Genomic DNA, 17,771 nt, shown 5'->3' on the forward strand with positions numbered 1-17,771 from the left:
GACGCCAGACATGACACCACCCAGTCACATTATACTGACACTGTGCCAACCAGTCATGTTTCCTTGTTCTAACCTTTCACAGCTGAGCGCAGTGAGGCAGCAGCAAATACCATTTTTCAAATCTTTGGTATGAGCCGACCCCAGTTTTGGCTAAATCCAAAACTAATGTCACGAGAATGTGTACGGGGTGTGTGTGTGTGTGTGTGTGTGTGCAAACGTACCAAGTTTGGTGGTGAGTGATTAAGCCCTCTTAACGTTAAGAGCATGTATCTACCATAGCAACTAGCAAATGTCTGTCTGCGGGCATGCCCTGTCTGTATGAGTCGTACAAGCTCTGAGTTCTATTCAGAGACCATGCGGTTGCGAATTCGCCCCCTGGCGGCCAATACTAATGTGTGCGGGATGTGTGTAAGCGTACCAATGAAAATTGGCGGTGGTCTGATTAAAAGAAGAGTTAACAAGCCAGATGCCAATCCAGAAGCCAGTTGTCATTTCGCCCTCTGGCGGCCAAATTAAAAACCAATGTCACGAAAGTGTGCGCGGTGTGTTTGTGTGTAAACGTACCAGGTTTGATGGCATATTAATTTAAACTAGCATGATATTGCTGTTTTAATCTGAATATCGAACTGACAACTGACATCCAACTTATTTCTGAATATCAAACTGGCAACTGACATCTGACTTATTTCTGAATATCAAACTGGCAACTGACATCTAACATATTTTTGAATATCAAACTGGCAACCGCGAACTGGCATCTAACTTCACGATCATTCTGCAAATCTATGTTTTGATGATATGTAGGTATAGTATTCGAGAACTTTTTACGTGTATAAATTTCAACAACTGCAATTTTATGATACACTTCTATACTCGACACAGTATAGATCTTACCCTAAGACCTGGTTTCAAGAACAGCAATTTTCCTACACACTTCTGATCGCTTTACAGAAGACCTCAGCACGGATCTTAAAACTGGTTTAATATGTGATTATTTTTCAGCTTCTATGACATTTCTGACCTGAATGTAAAGTTCTGATTTGGATGAGGATGATTCTTCAATTTACATAAACACCGAATAGAAATTAAGTCAATAAAACAATAGAAAATGTGAAGAAGAAAAACTGTTCATATATTACTGACATATATACATATTAAATGCCGGAAAGTAGTTACATGAATACATTGCATAAGCACCAATATGGCAGGGACAAATATATATATATATATATATATATATATATATATATATATATATATATATATAGTAGTATTTTATTATATATGCCTGCATATTGTATAAGGTATATAGTATATACACAATACTGTTAACAGTTGCTGATCCGGCCTTGTGTCACACAAACACTGGATACAAGCAGTGCCGCATGGCTTAATGGTTAATATACAATGCTATGATCAATAATACCGAAGTTGTTACACGTATGCGACAAGCAGACAGCTTCCTCGAGCCAAATCTTATTATGGAATCACGGGTATAGTGGAAATTCCAACAGTCAACAAAACAATCAATCCATTCATCCAGTGTCACCGTAAGGTCCCTCAGGTTTTTGACAGGTAGATACAGGTCTACTAGCTAATATGTGTATTTCCATATCACACTTCAAGTGAGCATAAAACCTGCCGCTATGTATACATAGAAAAAAGGATATAGGGCACAGTTATCATTGACAAAAATGTTTTTAAAAATCTATAAAGTTTTGAAATCCGAGAGGGATGAAGTTCAGCATTGAGGGTATGGCACTGACGGACAATTCACTCTAAGTAGCAATGTTGTAGAAGCCCTTATGAATAGTGGATAGAGAGATATCGATGCAATAAAATTGCGGTTAGTTTGGGTGTTAAATTGATGCATTTTGGACCACACATTTATGATCAGAGAACTGAAAACTGCTGCCCATGTCACAATGCGTGCGTGCTGGCAGGAAAAGCGCCTTTGTTTATCATAGTCATGGTCATTGTTTGAAGAGAAATATTGTGATGTTGTAAATGTTTACACCTATGCAAGACGAGGACGAGCAGGACTGCTAAAACACGACGCATGTGTCCATGAACATCGACCTGAGCGAGCGCCAAACTAAACGAAACATCGGCCCTTTGAATATGGAACAGAGCTGATACTCTTTGGTTGTTTTTGTTTGTATTATGCCACTGTGACATTGTTTAATACCGATGGTGCGGGAGAGCTCCTAGGTTTTGTGTCGTCACTTTAGATAGCTATAGTATGGCAAAATGACGTGGTTAGGGTCTTTATTATTCCCACATAATGACGTATGACTTCAGAATTACTTTAAGGTCTTTGGAGAGAGCACAGGTGACAGGATCGAGTTCCTGGTTAGTGACTGTAAGGGCTCAGAACGTTTAATGTGAAGGCTAAGCTGGGAACATGACCAACCGATCTCAGAGCTAAAGCCTAATGTGCGTTTTGGTAGACGGGAACCCTTGGGCAATGTGGAAGGACGACGTTCCCCTAAGTCTGTTATATAATTATGCATTTTATTTACATATGGTTACGTCACAATACTCCCACTCACTACTTAATTTCGTGGTGAAGCACCAAGGCCATTTTCTACGCACAGCGGATGGATTTCGACAGTAATTGTGGACTCCTAGCCCGTCACTGAGCCTGGTTTTAGGGGTCACATGGACTAGGTGTTTGTGAGGCCATTTTGAGGTCCACGTCTGGCAGGTGATCCCCGACTCAGTGTGACTCAACTTCCCGCGATAATCCCGTCCGTCTTTGTGTTTACTTTTGAAACACTTCCCTGTGACAAAGAAAGGAGATAACGGATGAAGACTACGCTATACATATGCAGGTTAACTGTTGAAGGAACACTTCTCTATACATAAGAAATGTAAACCTTCATAAAGCAGGTAACAGCTATAAAATTATCCATCTAACATAAGTCTGTTGATGGACTGAAGTGGCGTTAAGCCATGGTCATACATCATTCATTCATTCATTCATAAAGAAAGGTTTGGTTCACAAGCTCCGCTGTGTATAATAGCATAGAATGATGTATTTTACACAGTTTGGAACCGGTGTGTTTAGGGGCTTGAAATGGTCCTTACTACCAATAAATAAATACAAATCCTATCTATAAAACGCTAAGAGCAATACATAATGCAACATTAAACCAACTTTTGCATCCTATCATTCAAGAACAAAAAACACCAAGTAGACCATCAATGCCCCAATAATGTTACTCTTTACGTATGCATGGCATTAATGTTATATTTGAGCTAGAAGGTATTCGTTATGATTTACGATTCCACGAAGGCCATATTTTTTCATGTATAAAGACTATGAAAGATATGTCTGGAACGTTACGAAAACGACGAAAGTGATATTCTTCTTCAAAAGATTTGTAGGCAAGAACACAGCGATTCTCTTTGATATACTTGAGCATTTTTCTGATTTTATTTTCATCACGTAACTGCATGTGAGTTACGAAAACATTTTTATTGCATGACTTACGCTTGGCTTTCTTCTCACAAATAAATGGGTAGGCGTAATTGGGAAGTTGATACTCAGAGCCCGCCCACACGCCTTCCCAACCAAAACCTTTGCCCCTCTCCTTCCTGACCAGTGCCAAGGTGCTGTGAGTGCCCGGATGTCCCTTGACCCAATGGCTAAATTTCATTGGTCGGTCTTTTTTCTTGGCCACGTTATACCATACAAATTTGTGCTGGATTTTCCTTCCGCCTGTCCGCCATATTTGGACGTGAGAATGGTGCTTCTTCAGGTGATTCTTGAGAAATTGGTCTTCTTTGGCACTGTCGATGCTAACAAGCTTGGACCCGGTGGTAAAGCAATGTTTGCTGGCAGCCGCGAATTGCGACTTTGGATAGACGTTGAACTTGTAACAGCTTCTCCTGAATTTCTGCCAACCTTTCTCACAAACTGGATATGAAATTTTGCGAAAAGTCAAAATGAGCTTCTTAATGATAGGTAGAAAATGACAACTTTTTCTCAAGGCTTTACGCCCACTAAACCAATTATATATGAGAGCATGTATTGGTGATATTTCCGTGGCAACATCATCCGCTAAAGGAAGATAAAATGTGATCATCTAGAAAAATAGTTTGATGCCATTAACTTTTGATGTTATTAATTATATTAATTATATATAATGTTGTACCTGTGTATATAGATTTTCTTAACCAAATCCTGTTGCAAATCCCACGAATTGCCCATAGAATTATATGCTTATCTCGTCACATCAGGTTTTATTTATTTCACATATAGGAGCCACTCCTTATACATAATTCAAGAATTCATGGCTTTATTATGTAACACCGAAACGTGTCAAACCAACCCTTACAATGACACCTCTAAAAGCTACTAAAGTTGCTTGTGAACGGTTACCTGTGTCGTTGGAATCCCGTCGTCGGTTACACTTGTACATATCATTGAGCTGAGCGATGTCTAGGTTACTCAGTCCCTTCCTCTGGCCGATCTTCAGCCTTAACCTCTTACCCGGACCAATAACCTGCCAATCAATGGTTTCTGTATAACTAAGCGAATTATACAATGTGATATGATACATAATAATGAATATTTTGAGCCATCCAGGTACAATTTATAAGGCAAAACTTTAAATCTGATCAACTGGATAAAAATTCACACACGTAAGATACGTTCTGCATGGCGAAAATTTCAGACATGCTCACAATAAAATGAACCACTTTTTGAAAGTTGCAGATGGCGTTGTGGTGCAGCATTCCTGGCACAGGAGACAAGCATGTGGTAAATGATAACTTATGTACTGATTATCACTGGCCAGATATAGCATCTTATATAATATTCATCAGTGAAGTATCTTTTTCCTTACGTCTGGAACCTATACATTGGTCCCAGCTTATGAATAGACCAATACAAATGAATAGACTAATACAAATGAATAGACCATTACAAATGGATAGAACAATACTGTACAAGATATTCATGAATAGACCTTAACCCAACGGATAAAGCAATTAAAATAATAAGTACTGCAACAAGCTATAATAATATTTAAAAGACTAGAGTACACATCGCACTGACAGAAGAAAATACATCGCTTCGTTACATTTTAAAACGATATCTCCCTAATCCCTTTTGAGTCAAACTTCTTATACTTGTATCGTAATTTTCCCGTCTTTCGTAAACGCTTTTCAACAGTAATGAGTCACACTTGTTACCATTATCGTGCTTTACCTGCTCTTGGTAATTAACGTCTGACTTTAACGAGTGACCCTTCTTCCCCGTATCGTGTATTTCGCGTTGTTGGCAAAAGCCATCTGACAGTGATGAGTCACACTTCTTACCTGTATCGTGTTTTTTCCATTCTTGTAAACGCCATCTGACTGTAATGAGTCACATTTCTTACCTATATCGTATTTTTTCCATTCTTGTAAACGCCGTCTGGCTGTAATGGGTCACGTTTCTTACCTGTATCGTGTTTTTTCCATTCTTAGTAAACGCCGTCTGACTGTAATGAGTCACACTTCTGTAGTCGTAAGGGAATCCCCTCGAGGATGTCATAGTGGTCTTTATCTTCTCGAAATCCTTCATATATTTGTCTGGAATATTGTCCCTCAGAACCCGGATGTACTTATCCCTGTCTGGACGACTCTGGTGAAGTAATATTATGACAAAATTATTGCCGTTTTTTGACAATACCTGCTGTCAGGTACGGGTGGAAAATACCGGGCTCGAACATCAAAGTATGGCACCAAACAAGTGACAGATCTTCAGAACCATAGTCAAAGAGTCGGGCTACATGTAGATTCGAACCTGCAAACTGGTTATCGCATGGTTCCGAAGCTCCTGAAACTGAATAACTTGGCCAACTAATCCCGGCAATATAACAATTAAGGGAGCTACAGACAAGTTTACAGACAAGTTTATAGAATAAAACTAGTCATTTGAATTTCATCAAAAGTTTGACTTCAGCTACGGTTTTCACCTAATGAAAAGAAGAATGTGATAGCGGTCGCCTATATATAAACATCCAACACATTTCTACTTAAAACACCAACAGTAAATATCAGTGTTCTGTCTTAGCTTAATCTCTCAAAGTCTGTCTGCAAATGCACACCCACAACCCCCAAGTGTTGTTTAATAGCAAAAAATAAAATTCCTGTCAGAAAATAAATATGGTACGGTAAATAAAAATGTCAAAGGCGATATTAAATACACCATTGCATAGGTTTAAAGAAATAAGAACTTCGGTATCAAGAAAGCGGCTAAATATTTGAATAGTAATTAAGTGACCTATGTTGTCGGTGGTTTCACGTGGAATCACGGCTTAACTGAAGCCTATAGGTATACAATATTCCATGATTTATTGTTTCGATTTTATTATGGAACACGTCTGGGTTCACAGAGTTCAGAACTATTCGGCTTCGCTTACCATCGCTGAAGGCCGTGAACAGGCAAGGATTGAAAAAACATTCTGTGAAAATAATCTGTGTGAAATCCTCCCAAACCGTAACAGATTTTATATTAGCCTGATTCCCAGTGGTTAAGGTGTTTGCCTTTCACCGACTAGGATACACGAGACGTGGGTTCAATCCCATATTTGGACAGGTAACCTAAGATTCGCCAACTTCCATCGTTCTGTGACCCTTAATGTTCGCTTGAGACCACGTTCCGCCAGTATGATATATGTGACACGAAGGGGAATACGCTAGTATCGAGCCAAATGTCGGTGGTTTTATCCGGGTATCATGCACAACACTGTCTCGATCACATGCAGGTGAAAAATTCTTCATTACTGCGTTAAGCAATAACAAAATAAAATCCGGGTTTTTCGCTAATTTGCTTCTTAAATATGGTTCAAGTGACCAGAGTGAAATGTATTTTGTACCAAGTTGATGCATTAAGATTCTAACATTACATTTCCCTGGCGTCTTTGCCTTTAGCCCTATGACTTCCCAATACCTGCTCGTGCCAGAATCCTAACGCGTGCACCGTCTCGTGCAGCACCGTTCCAAAGAAGTGACAGCCGTCTCCCATGCTGATCTTCTGCTGACCTTTTACTCGACCAATGGACGACCAGCATCTGCAAGAGACGATACAATTCTCCTGTATATTTATATGAGCTTGGGTAGGTCTATAGAATTATCCCAATTACCTCGGCCCAACTGTTCACAACTTGTTTCTCTTTTGGACAAGGATGACATTTTCTGGAGTAGGAAGATTACAGACAGAGGGCATTTTTAGTCTCCTTAGCTTTCCGGCCCCTGGCCAATGTGGTGGCTCACCTGAACCCTTCGCTTTCCAGCCCCCGGCCAGTGTGGTGGCTGACCTGAACCCTTAACTTATCGACCCAAGCCAATGTGGTGGCTGACCTGAACCCATAGCTTATCGACCCCTGGCCAGTGTGGTAGCTGACCTGAACCCTTAGCTCATCAGCCCCTGGCCAATGTGGTGGCTGACCTGAACCCTTAGCTTTCCGGTCCCTGGCAGTGTGGTGGCTGACCTGAACCCTTAACTTATCGACCCAAGGCCAATGTGGTGGCTGACCTGAACCCTTAGCTTATCGACCCTGGCAATGTGGTTGCTGTCCTGAACCTTTAGCTCATGGACCTTGGCCAATATGGTGGCTGACCTGAGCCCTTAGCTTATCGGCCCCTGGTCGATGTGGTGGCTGACCTGAACCCTTAGTTTATTGGCCCTGGCCAATATGGTGGCTGATCTGAACCCTTAGCCTATCGGCCACTAGCCAGTGTGGTGGCTGACCTGAACCCTTAGGTTATAGGCCCCTGGCCAATGTGGTAGCTGACCTTAGCCTATCGGCCCTTGGCCATTGTGGTGGCTGACCTGAACCCTTAGCTTCCAGCCCCTGGCCAATGTGGTGGCTGACCTGAACCCTTAGCTTGTCGACCTGTGGCCAATGTGGTGGCTGACCCGAACCCTTAGCTTGTCGAACCCTGGCCAATGTGGTGGCTGACCTGAACCCTTAGTTTATCGGCCTCTGGCCAGTGTGGTGGGTGAACTGAACCCAGTTCTAGAGGAATCAGCCGCGGCCTACAGTCAGGCACTTTTGTCAGGTATCTGGTGATAGACCGGCTTCCCCTACCCGTAAATCTGATCGCTGTCAGTCAGAATAAGTGTTACAAAACACTCAAATAAATAAACGAAACAGTTTAAACCACAGAGTAATCATTCCCTAATGCATTTATTGATTTTATTTTATTTATTTGATTGTTTTTTACGCCGTACTCAAGAATATTTCACTTATACGACGGCGGCCAGCATTATGGTGGGTGGAAACCGGGCACAGCCCGGGGGAAACCCACGACCATCCGCTGGTTGCTGGCAGACCTCGTAATGCATTTAAACACATTCTATAACAAGAATGGGTAGAAATGAGATAGGATGAATAGAATCATATCGCTATATGTAAAAAATATATATACTTACCTGCCATCATAATCAAATACATGACAATGGTGATGACGAAAGAGATAAACGGCAAAATTAACCATTCAGTTGTTAAGAATGTGCTACCAATAATTTGCATAATTACTAACAACGTCAAGGCCAGAAATATTATTCAAATTGAAATAAATGATGCATAGAACAACATACACAAACGTTAACAGGCAAGGAATATTTCCGTTAATTTCATGGAAGGTACTGTATACGTATTCTTTCTAAATGTAACTCACCAGGTTCGTTGATAAAGTAGAGATAGTCCTCGTCTTTAGACTTCCTCCTGACAAATCGTATACACGTGTGCTCCTCTATATGTGCCATGGCTTTCTTGATAACGTTCTCAGTATTCTTGGCTGGGAACACATGAAGTCAAGAGTTAGATTACACACAAATTAGCATAGCATGCACAGCCGATTTGTGCGCTATTCCGAATGGATTTACTTGCTACTATTTAAGCGTTTACATGAAGAGTTAGAATAGCCCAATTGAGGTAAATTGACAACAGACCGTATTTCAGCTGTTACATGTGATCATTTGTCATACTCTCGTCGCTGTTTTGGTTTTAATCTCTGTATTGTAAGACTTTTATTATGTTACATTCTACACAGAACAAACTTTGGACAACATGTTACAGAACAAACCCGCAGAAATATCAAGATGTTTTAAACCTAACTGTCTAAACATATCAATATTATGGCTTACGGTATTACAATACTTCTTGGGCCATCGTTGGCAGGGGCATGTAGCAGATTTATCCGAAAGATAGCCAGCCCTTGACCTTGTGCCATCAGGGGGGTTGCGTGTTGGAGGTCCAGTTCACGTCCTGGCCCAGTTCGTTAGTATGGTGTGTGTGTGTATATATATATATATATACACACACACCACACACACACACACACACACACACACACCCTGGATTACCTATCTCGCCCACCCATAAACCTGGTTACTATTATATAAGTGAACCACTTGTTAGAACGATACAAAAAGAGCATCAAACATAACGGATCTCCGCATAATTTCGTGACGTTTTGCAAATCAGATAGTACTCACGCATGTCCTTGTCGATGACGTATGGAACCTTCCCCTTTGGCCAAAGCCGCGATTTACGCCGAACAGCGGCACGTTTTGTCCGACGTCGACGCTGAGATGTCTGACCGACGTTGTCAAACATCTGGAACCTTAGCTCGTCGTCCAGGACAATGTCCCGTTAAAAATGGCGAGCTGTCATGTGTACCTGCAAGAAAATTAATGTGTTATGATAAAATATTATATATATTATACAAATAAGATCCTCATAACAAGGGTTTTATTTCTTATATAAGTTTCAGTTCAAAAACAGAAGCAAAGATAAACAGCGAAGGAACATTTGCGAGTTCTTAATCAGTGTTACTGTGGATAGAAACCTCCATATCGTATATGACATGAAATGTAAAATATTTATCTACTTTCGAAAAACAATAAATACACCAAATGTAATGCTATTTTACGTCGCCAAGAGCTGGACAAAGTGCAATACCACGTTACACAAAACTGTTTCAGTAATGTGGACGTCGTCGATTGATGGCATTCCTTAAATTACTTTACGGTATTTCTTAAATTACTTTATGATATTTCCTAAGATACTTTACGGTATTTCTTACATTAGTTTACGGTATTTCTGGAATTACTTTATGGTATTTCTTAAATTATAACCATCAGATATTCTAGAGCTGAAGTCTAAATTATAACGATCATGAAAAGAAGGATTCTAAACTATATATATCAAAAAGAACATAGTACCAGGGCTCTAAATATAACCGTCCAAAAGTTAAGTTATAACCATCCAAAATTTAAGTTCTAACCATCAAGAGTAGCTGGGTGCTAAATTATAACAAAGAAGAACGGGTTCTCAATTATAACCACCAAGAAGAGAAAACATTTTACTCTTGTTAAATGGTAATACACCTACCTTAGGACGCAGTTAATAGTGTAAAAAAAACAGTACTTAATGAAAGGACAAGTGACTGGCTGCCATTCAATACCGTTGGGTCTTTGTTGTTATGAACGTTAACAAGTGATCGTGTTTGTAGTTACAAAAAGTTAGCACAACACTCAATCAGCAAACTTGTTTAGACTGTGCACTGACTCTATAGTTATTACCAAGAGTATGCCTGAAGCACAACTCTTATTGCAGGTAATGTGTGGCGATCATGTTAGTTCAGAACGAAGTATCTATAACCAAAAAAAACCCAATGATGTGGACAATGTTAAAACCAGACACAGGTTAACGATTGAACACTCATGACCATCCCCCGTTATTAGTGGATCATGTTAGAGTCACACACATGATCGCAACAAACATGACCAACCCACGGGATCTGTGTCTCTCTCAGTCTCGGTGCCACGGAGGTAATTATTAAGGGATCGGGATAACCCACCTGCTACCCGGGGTTTGTGGGCTTTCGACTCTTCGTGCCAGGCGCACAATGACGGGGGACAGACATCTGAAAAACATAGCCAGGTATTTAAAGTACACTTTAGAATAAGATATTTGAGAGTCCAGAGACGCAAATAAGAGAAAAGGCTTGCAAGAGACCCACACCTCTCTCCCATACCCCTCCCTAACCACAGGTTGTTACATGAGCCTGTGATTGCACTTTCACGAGGGTGCTAGTGTGTAAAGTTTGCGGATGTTTACAAGATGAATCTGTGTAGTGATTGTAGTAGGTGTATATAGTTCGTATATTATAGCATGCATTTGTGAAAACATGCGTTGGTGCCATATGGTTGGCATATGCTCCCTAAAAAGCTGGGTTAGGTTTATTATCACGAGTCTTGGTACATGTTGACACTGAGCCGGAAGAGTAATTATAGGTGACCTGGGTAGATGTACTCGAAATACACTTTAACAATATCTATATATTATGTCACGTTAAGAATGCGTTGTGTACTTATGCGAATTTAAAATCGGAGTTCAACTTTCAAAACCAAATTGACATTATCGTTGCACGCTGGTGCATGCGTGTTGGATTTAAACAGGCCTATACGTTAGTTGTTAAATGGTTACCCAGGCACGAAGTTTACACCATCACCGTTAGAGAACCAATGTGACCCAATGGTGTCGGATTAGAGACTTTATTTAGAGTGTCACAGTCAAACCGGATGTAAACGTTCCATCACTCTGAAATCGCATTAGAATCGGGTGTGAGTTTTACGTAAAGTACTACACAGTACGGAATCAACATCATTCTGGTAAGATCACAAAGCGATCTTACCCTTAAGTCTAACTTCAATCATTTACTTTATGTTTCTTTCCGTTTACCTAATATTTGTTGTACAATATCCTACCCAAAAATTACCTTTTCAAGCAAAATTTTGACCTTGTAATATGAGACACAACATTTTTAAAGTGATTTGAAATTTAAACTTAAGTCTAAGATCGCTTCGTGATCCCGAGGCCGGACGTTTATTTCTATACGTCAGGCCTCGGTATTATGGTAAAACGTCGTTACGAATTCTTATCTAAATGTTGTATTATCCTTTTGTGGAATTGGAATCTGATGTCATCTTCACATTATACATTGCTTTAGAAGCACGTGTAAACGCTGTGCCATCATTAGCGCCTATTACATTTTAGTCGGTACTCGAGAAGTAAATATACAGATATGACAGTGTTAGAAGAAACCGGAGTGTTCATAGTAAACCCCTGCCCTTCACCTGAATCCTAACCGATATCCCCACTTAAAACGACTCAGCCGACGTAAACAGAGCATGATTCGAACCTGTGACTTGGTTGGCCAATAGCCTTAGAGTTGTAGGGAGTCAACGTTGTAATATACAATGTTGTAACAGTGCAACACGCTGACATGTGCATTGCCATTGACGTTACAATCACGTTAGTCAGTGATAGCTTTTTGGAGCCGTCAAAAGAAGTTGCCTTTCCACAATGTTTCGCTTTATCATCGATCATATGACAGATTCAACCATGTGAACCGTTGTGGCATCAGTATACTTTTAACGTGGAGAAATGGACCAAAACGTGATTTTCTTAAGAGTTTCGAGAGCTGGGATGAAAGGTACATACACTAGTATGCAGCTGGTCTGAGGAATGTAGTGGGAAAGGCCATGCGGAGGTTGGATTCGGAGATGAACTACATATGAAGAAGGCCTGGGCGTTTTACCTACCAATGCATGCATGCCTATAAATGTCCCTGTAAGCCATTTCTCTCAGATAACCTATAAGACTAGACGTTTAAATATTAGCTAACGTGCCTACTACAATAGCCACAGTCAACCTACATACTCGAGTATTCAGGGTCACGACATTTTCACAACAGGTACCAACTCTACGATTTTGCGATCGCCAACACGATAATCGGCCTATTAAAAATCGCACAAAAACTATCTGATTTATTGGTATGCTCAACAGGTATTGAGCTAACCGCCACTGTCTCACCTGTGTTTATTTCCCATGGGTCTCTGTGCGTCAGCGCCCGGAGTGTCCGATGGTGGTCAGGTAGGTTCAAGTAGAGTCGTATAATTCTGGTCTGACGCCCATCACATAGCCAGGCAAACAGCAGGCAGAAGGTATACAACCAGGCATGGTGGTGGTGAGTTGTAGAGTAAATTACTCTCATATTACTCAACTATTTGGTGACTGACCACAGCTTAAATGTGATCACCGACGTGGCAGCTTACCTGTACTGAAAGCTAGACCAGGCCGTAAAAAGCCCCTATGCAATCTGTCACAGAGGTATGAGAAATTTCCTAGTCAGTCACTAACACACACGTGACTTGTGCGTCACACTTAACTTAGTTTTGAAAACTTATTTCTCACGTCACGATTTTTGGCATACATCAAATCTCCAGGAGTCAAATATTCCTAACAAATACTTACGTCACACAAGTTTGTTACGTCACATGTACTTCACTTTATTGAGGAGGGAAATGACGATCCACAGCTGATCACCATACAACTAAACTTGTACCACACTTTCTAATTTTGTACCACTCTTTCGTGTTAGCTGTAAAATGCACATCGCTTCCATCACAGGCTATTTTGCCAATGTCAAATCTTTCCATGAGTCAGAATTTCACTTGGTATCTTCCCAAACACGACGATTAACGTTCCCATTCATTAAAGGTGCTATGGTTTGTGAAGAAGTCTAAATCATCTTTCATAAACCACGTTCAGACCCACGTATTGGTCGTCAAGTGCGGCTTTTTTAGGTCGTTTATTATGCATTGTTAGCATCCATGCTCGTGAAAAGGTCCAATCTCTAATCCATCCATCCAAGAATTTAATACTAGTATGCAGTATTTCTGAAAGTCTCGACCCTTTATGAGAATATGCAAGCCCGCGCCTTGTGGATAATGCTGTCGTCTGCTTCAGTGAAAACTTGATTCCTCGCGTGTGGTGGTAAATTGCGCCGTTGTTCAGGAGCGTCGGTTCCTTAAATGTCTCCTCGCTCACCCACGCCACGTTCCACTAAAAAGCCCACCTCTACCCACACACAAGCAGACCCAGGGGGAAAAGATCCGCATATCGCCTGTGCAAAAGTCGACACGCTCTTTGAGCAAGTTTTCACAATTAGTTGACAAGTTTTCTGTGAATGGTCGAGTCGGAACGTGGGTGCAGTTCCAACCACACACTTTAACCTACCGTGCCAGGGGAACTCCGTGAAATGAGGAACAATGAACCTGTCATAGTTCACGACAATGTTTACATTTAATCTATCCTTTTGTCCCGCAGTATTTAAACGGACCTGTTTTCCGTATTACTAAGAGGAATTAATGACAGGAAATACAGGAAATCGTTTAAATATTTAATGACATAGCATTAATAGACATTACAGGACAACACACTTTCGTCTACAACCGTAAAATACTGATTTTTTCCCTTTATAGTTGATCTATTTTTAGAAACAAACCGGAATCAACTTTTTTTTTTCCAAAAAAAAAAGACAGGAAAGTAAGTTTCACCCCGTGTGCTATTCCGTAATAAATTATAATCGTTTTAAAGGGTTTTTCATTATACAGTGACCAAAATGAATGCAACTTAATATTTTAGCTAATAACATTGCCAATGTATAAGGTTTTGACATTTATTTTTTCAGATTCTGCTAAAGGAAGATATTGCAAAAAGGTTCGGCATAGTTGTTTCCGAAACCGTTAGCTCCCGTACCTATTTAGAGGCCAAATCATTTCAATGCACGAAACAAAAATTCCGATGGCAATTCAGTTTTAACCGTTTCATTCTTTGTGCTTCCCTCTCATCCAAGTGCCATCTACTTTAAACTCTTCATGTTTAGAACTCGTATTAAATACAGATCCATTTACTCTGAACTTTTTGACCGGCCTGTTTATCTGGCAATTGTACACGTAGCCGTTAAAATCGAACTGTGTGCCATATTTGACTTACACGATTTGATTTCAAAACAGGTCTGACGGAAAGACTTTTGATCTTTTCTTGAGGCATTCTTTTACAACTATTAATGCCGAACCTTTGTGTTGGTTCCATCTCTAGCCGAATCTGAAAACTGAAAGTTATAGCAATGTTATTTACGAGTTAAGGTTGCCCTCGTCAAGGGCCAGCTCATACACTCGCCATACGCTATACGCTATTAGGTATTTACTCTCGTGAAAGAGACGACCGCTTTGCGTGTTTAGGCAAAGCACACAGAGTATGCTTGGATGAGTTTGTAGTGTTGGAAATGTTTGTGTATACTTACAAGATCTCACATGGATTTATAAAGCGCTTTGTTTGTGTTTGAGGTCAGGTCTCCTGTCAACTCCGATATTTACCCCCCAGCATTAAGCTTGATTTACTAATGCCGATCGATTAATAATAGTATCGGTAAATAAACTACCCAATACTTAACAGACTTGATAATATAAGCGCACGGAAGGGGAGAATACTCTAAACAGCATTCCATTGGCTTACCGGATTTTAATGTTACTGGAGTGAAATAACTGTAACATTAGTATCAATGAAACTTGAAAATGAGTGAATTTTACATTCCAACATTCTAAAATTGTGTTGCCTTGTGAAGGGAGCCTTTCGGAGGGAGTGCTTTACAGAACTTTGGTAATACGAATTTCTGACACTTTATGTCAGCATAAAATGCGACTGTCAAAAACACTGGTCACGTGTGAAGAAAGTCCGACAGTGTGATCCAGGTACTCTCACGGGAAAAACGTCGATGCGTCTACCAAAAATAATGTGCACAAATGTGCTCAGTCATTCGTATTAACACACACAAAACACACGAGTGTTGAAATCTAACACAACAACTTGTATTGTTTTCATTCAACACAGCAATGTGTTACCGCAACAAAAACATTTGTTTAATAAATGTAAAGGACACGTGTTTGTGTTACACAATTATAAAACACAAACTTGTGTTGAACCAAAATGAGGCAGCTTGTGTTGTGTTAATTCAACACAAGATAGAGTTGTTCAAATATGACACAAGACTTTTTGTAGGAAAGAGCACAGTTTTGTATCCATATAACACAAGTGTTTTTTGTGTGCACCTGATCTCACTGCCTGTGGGGCCGTATTAACTGTAGACGCGGTCAACGGCTCTAATAGGGCTCTTTGTGAAGTCTATAACGGTCGTAGAAAATAGGTTGTCTTCCGCCAGTATGTTGTGCATGCCTGTACGTCACATTCCGGGTTCCTTCACAGAGAAAACTTACTACGAAAAAGGGACGTGAAAAAATGCTTGAGTATGGCCTTAAACAATGAAATCAAAGCAAAAACATCAGTCGAGTAAACGGCCGGCATATTTCGCCAGCTCGGCTGCGTCCTCAAATCAGGAGGTTTTTCAGGTATCTAATGATGTGCGGTGATTACCGCTTTCCTCTACTCGACTACAAAAGTTAATTGAAATACAGTACGGTCGACCATTATGTTTTCAATGATTTTTAATTATTTTTCGGTTTCCGCCACCATAACGCTGGTCGCCATCGCATAAGTGAAATATTCTTGAGTACAGCGTAAAATCCAAATCAAATGAAGAAGTGAATAATCACTTTTCTAAAATAATATTTGAGACTATTGGCTCTCAGATGTAATGCTACATCTTTAGTTTATTTATTCATTGTTTATGGAGTGTGTGTCATTTCCTTACATGGTGTATAGTAGCACTGGTGGTTTGTGTTGCGTTCAAATGTTTTAGTGCGTCATTTCGCATTGTTACATCCCCGACACATAAATTCGTATTTTCAACGCACCATTTTACAATCATGTTAACAAGGTCCTGACATTCTATAATTCTGTAATTCAGAAATTTAATTTGCATCTCGAATCCAGATTTGACAGGAGAATTTAGTAGGGTCTTAAAGATGGATTTTCGGAGACATTTCAGTAATGTCTAGACTTCACAGGTCTGGAGATTTATATGTTGTCTTGAATGCCCTAATGGACAGTAATGCCCCGAGGCTGGATTTGATAGGAGACTTCAGTTATGTCCTGAAGCTGTGTTTGACAGGAGATTTCAGTAATGTCCTGAAGCTGGATTTGACAGGAGACTTCAGTAATGTCTTGAAACTGTATTTAACAGGAGATTTCAGTAATGTCCTGAAGCTGGATTTGACAGGAGACTTCAGTAGTTATCTTGAAACTGGATTTGACAGGAGACTTCAGTAATGTCCTGAAGGTGGATTTGACAGGAGACTTCAGTAGTTATCTTGAAACTGGATTTGACAGGAGACTTCAGTAATGCCCTCAAGCGGGATTTGTCTGGGGATTTCCTGAATTTGTTTATTTAATTGCTTTCTTTTTTACGCCGTACTAAAGAATATTTTACATACACGACGGCGGTCAGCATTATGGTGGAAAGAAACCAGCGAGATCGCAGAAAACCTACGACCTCCTGCTGGTTCCTGACAGACTTCCTACGTACGATCGGAGATGAAGACAGCATGAGCTGGATTTGAACTCAAAGGGATTTTCATCGGTGAGACGCTCCTGGGCTGTTGTGCTGTGCTAGCACGCTAACCTCTACGTCACGAGTTAGTTAGATTTGCCAGGAGCTTTCAGCAAGTTCTTAAGGCTAAATTTAACAGTAAATTTCTGAATTGACTTGAAACTAGATTTGACCATGTAAAGATTTCAATAATATGTGGAGACGGATACTAAAACCAGAAGGCTCAGTCTTGATAATAAGGTGGAGAAAATAATTACGTAAAGTTCAGATGAACGTATGTGGAAAGTTAAAGAGAAAAAGACATTTGAAAACAATTTTGAACATATTTATATTTTAATATATTCATAAATATTATCATGATTCAGATTAAATGCACTTGTCTGGATAAAAATAACATATTTACATCAAAT

At 40.1% G+C, this 17,771-nt stretch overlaps 1 protein-coding gene across 1 annotated transcript; it reads right to left on the bottom strand.

The window, feature by feature from the left end:
• Positions 1–1,284: 1,284 nt before the first annotated feature.
• On the bottom strand, positions 1,285–13,108 carry LOC135481983 (uncharacterized). The gene is made up of 9 exons (XM_064761788.1): positions 12,885–13,108; positions 10,798–10,932; positions 9,500–9,683; positions 8,679–8,799; positions 6,947–7,067; positions 5,453–5,635; positions 4,388–4,511; positions 3,497–3,922; positions 1,285–2,783 (listed from the first exon to the last, which is right to left on the bottom strand). Exons 3-9 carry the CDS (start codon positions 9,618–9,620, stop codon positions 2,515–2,517), a joined length of 1,365 nt encoding a protein of 454 aa, XP_064617858.1. The 5' UTR covers positions 9,621–9,683; positions 10,798–10,932; positions 12,885–13,108; the 3' UTR covers positions 1,285–2,514.
• Between the last annotated feature and the right edge of the window lie 4,663 nt (positions 13,109–17,771).

This window comes from Liolophura sinensis, chromosome 1 (assembly GCF_032854445.1).
Source record: "Liolophura sinensis isolate JHLJ2023 chromosome 1, CUHK_Ljap_v2, whole genome shotgun sequence".
NCBI classification, from domain to species: domain Eukaryota; kingdom Metazoa; phylum Mollusca; class Polyplacophora; order Chitonida; family Chitonidae; genus Liolophura; species Liolophura sinensis.